Source organism: Wasmannia auropunctata, unplaced genomic scaffold (genome assembly GCF_000956235.1).
Source record: "Wasmannia auropunctata unplaced genomic scaffold, wasmannia.A_1.0 LD335168.1, whole genome shotgun sequence".
NCBI classification, from domain to species: domain Eukaryota; kingdom Metazoa; phylum Arthropoda; class Insecta; order Hymenoptera; family Formicidae; genus Wasmannia; species Wasmannia auropunctata.
In genome coordinates, this window is record NW_012027722.1 from 2581 (window position 1) to 5212 (window position 2632).

General features: G+C 28.9%; 1 protein-coding gene across 1 annotated transcript; it reads left to right on the plus strand.

The window, feature by feature from the left end:
• Positions 1–684: 684 nt before the first annotated feature.
• LOC105457663 (ankyrin repeat and LEM domain-containing protein 2-like) lies at positions 685–1831 on the plus strand (the record flags this gene model as incomplete). The annotated part of the gene is made up of 3 exons (XM_011702459.1): positions 685–1005; positions 1383–1694; positions 1773–1831. Coding segments are annotated over 3 exons (663 nt in total), but the record flags the coding sequence as incomplete, so codon positions are not given.
• Between the last annotated feature and the right edge of the window lie 801 nt (positions 1832–2632).

The window sequence follows — 2632 nt, forward strand, 5'->3', positions numbered from 1 at the left end:
CTCTAGACTAAAGATAGTACATCGTGGTTTGCATTTGCAAAATATTAGTTATCTATAAAGTATATATTACGTATATTAAATATAAATTAGAAACCTATAAAAAAAAATTGTCGCAACCTTTTAGTGAGCGAGTGTACGTCACTGCGAGGTCGATACGACGATGACTTCGATTGAACTGAACTCGAAGCCGCCGAAAGGAATTCGGCCGCCTCTGACTTGACAAAAACCAAAAAAACAAAATACCGAGCGAATAATTGAAATGTCGAACAACAGGAAGTTGCACGATCGCCTAGAATCGGGGCGGCCGAGGCTCCGCACGAAACAATTATTTTTAAGCACTTCTTTTAATATCTTGATATCTTTTGAATAAACGCTCTTTTTCTTTCTATATAAAACATTCTGTTACCATTAAATTGTTTTTATGCAGTTTTGCAAAGAAAATTTTTTAGTAGAAACTTGTACGCTTTTGAAATCTTATACGACAGTGCATAATCATTTTCTAAATCTAGTGTAACATTATGTAGAAAACTGTTATAGTTATTAAAATTTAGAAGATTAAATCAGATTGATATAAATACTTTTTAAAATTAATAAAAATACCGATAGCATATATCAGATACTTATTTGTATAACTTTAATTAAACTATGTAATAATTTTAATTAATGTTATTATGATTCTCTTTTATAGAAACTCTTCACGTTTATCCAGAGATACAGGCTGCCTTAAAAGTGATAAAAACATGTAAGAAAGGCCGCTTGAAAAGTTTTAAGAATCGTTTTGATGCTATAGCATATGCAAGAACTGGCTGCAAACAATCTTCTTGCAGTCAGTCTGTGACAACTGCTACGGTGCAAGATTCTAGTAATTTTAAAGCACCAAGCACGCAGGAACTGATAGCTTTTAAAAGATTAATCGAAGACGGAGATTTGGAGGCTGTGAAGAATATTGTATGGGAAAATCCGAGATATCTAATCAGTAGCGGAGATACGCCTGCCATTTTGCAGGTAAATTTATGACTTACAATTATATTTATTTAAACTTTACTATCTTATTTGTCTTAACATGTAATTATCAAGAATGTAAGTTTTACTTTTATTTTTTACTTTTAGTTTTTACTTTTATTTATATACATCTTGCAAATAGGTATATATCCAGAAGTTATTTTATATGTAATCAACATTTCTGTTGTATCATTATTAATGCATTATTATAACAACGAAATTATAATGTGAAATTATACCATAATAAAATATTGTATATGTCTACCAAATTTAACACAATCGTAATTATTTATAATTTTATATTAGAATTAATACATATTTATTTATATAGCAAATGTTATATTTTCTTATAGTAAACAACTATATTTTATATTTTATAGATGGGCTCCCGATATAATGCTTTACACATAGCGGCGAAAAAAGGCAAGCCGGAAATGTGCGAATTCATATTGAATACCGTTGGAGATCCCAAATTTATGCAGTGGCATTATGGGGAAGATAAATGTAAAACTTACTTAAATCCTGCGGAAATTATGCAGGATTTATACTTAAATACACCAGACAAAGGACTCAATGAAACTCCGTTACATTTTGCTGTTAAATTTGGTTTTAAGGATGTCGTTCGTATTCTTGTCTCTTATTCTCAATGCATTAAGATCTTGCCAAACAAGTATAACCAGTTGCCTATAGAGGTACGTTTTAAATAAATTTTTTATTTAGTATTTTATACTTTTGATACAAATTTTCTATAAATATTTTTATCGTAAAAGCTACGTGTGTGCATGCATGCTGAGAGATAGAGAAGAGGGAAGGGAGAAATAGAGGAAAGTGGAAGAGAGGGGAGGAGAGGGGAAGGAGAGTATATGTGTTTTAAAAAGAATAGTTTTAATGGAAATAATAGATATAATATGGAACATAAAGTGAAATATAATATAAGATATTCTATTGTATTGAAAAGTATATCATATTTAGTTAGATAAATATTTTTTATATGATTGCTATTTTTTAATATTTTATAAAATTTAATTTGCCACAAAAATGATTAATATGTCTTTTGCAATACGTCAGCAATAATGTTATGCAAACGAATTCATTTCTTCATGTTTGAATATTGACCATTTTCTTCATTATACTACAGAAATAAAAATTTAATGGCAGAAGATTTAGTGATCAAAAAGACTATGCAAGAGACTATGAAATGTAAACATAAGTGATAGGATTGAGGCCGGTATTTATAGTCGACTCTTATATTTAAAATCATCTTAAGTACAATCTTAAACTGCCATAAGCTAATAACAGCCGTATTAGCATCTTTAAAAAATAACTTGAAGACTAAGTCTTGAAATAAGAATCAACTATGAATACCGGCTTGAGTCATGTTCGTGACTTTATGATATTCGATAAACTTATTAAAAATTTAAATAGCATTATTGACGCTAGACATTGATGTGTCTCTAACAACATTTATTTCGCTAGATATGGATTTTTTGATACGTATTTTATATTGCTGAGATATTTTTTATTCCATTTTAGTTTTCTTTGCATCTTTGCTAAGGAGATTATTTTTCTTGGAGTATATATGTAATATCCTGTACATATGTATTATTTCTTGATTTTAGTTAATATGTAG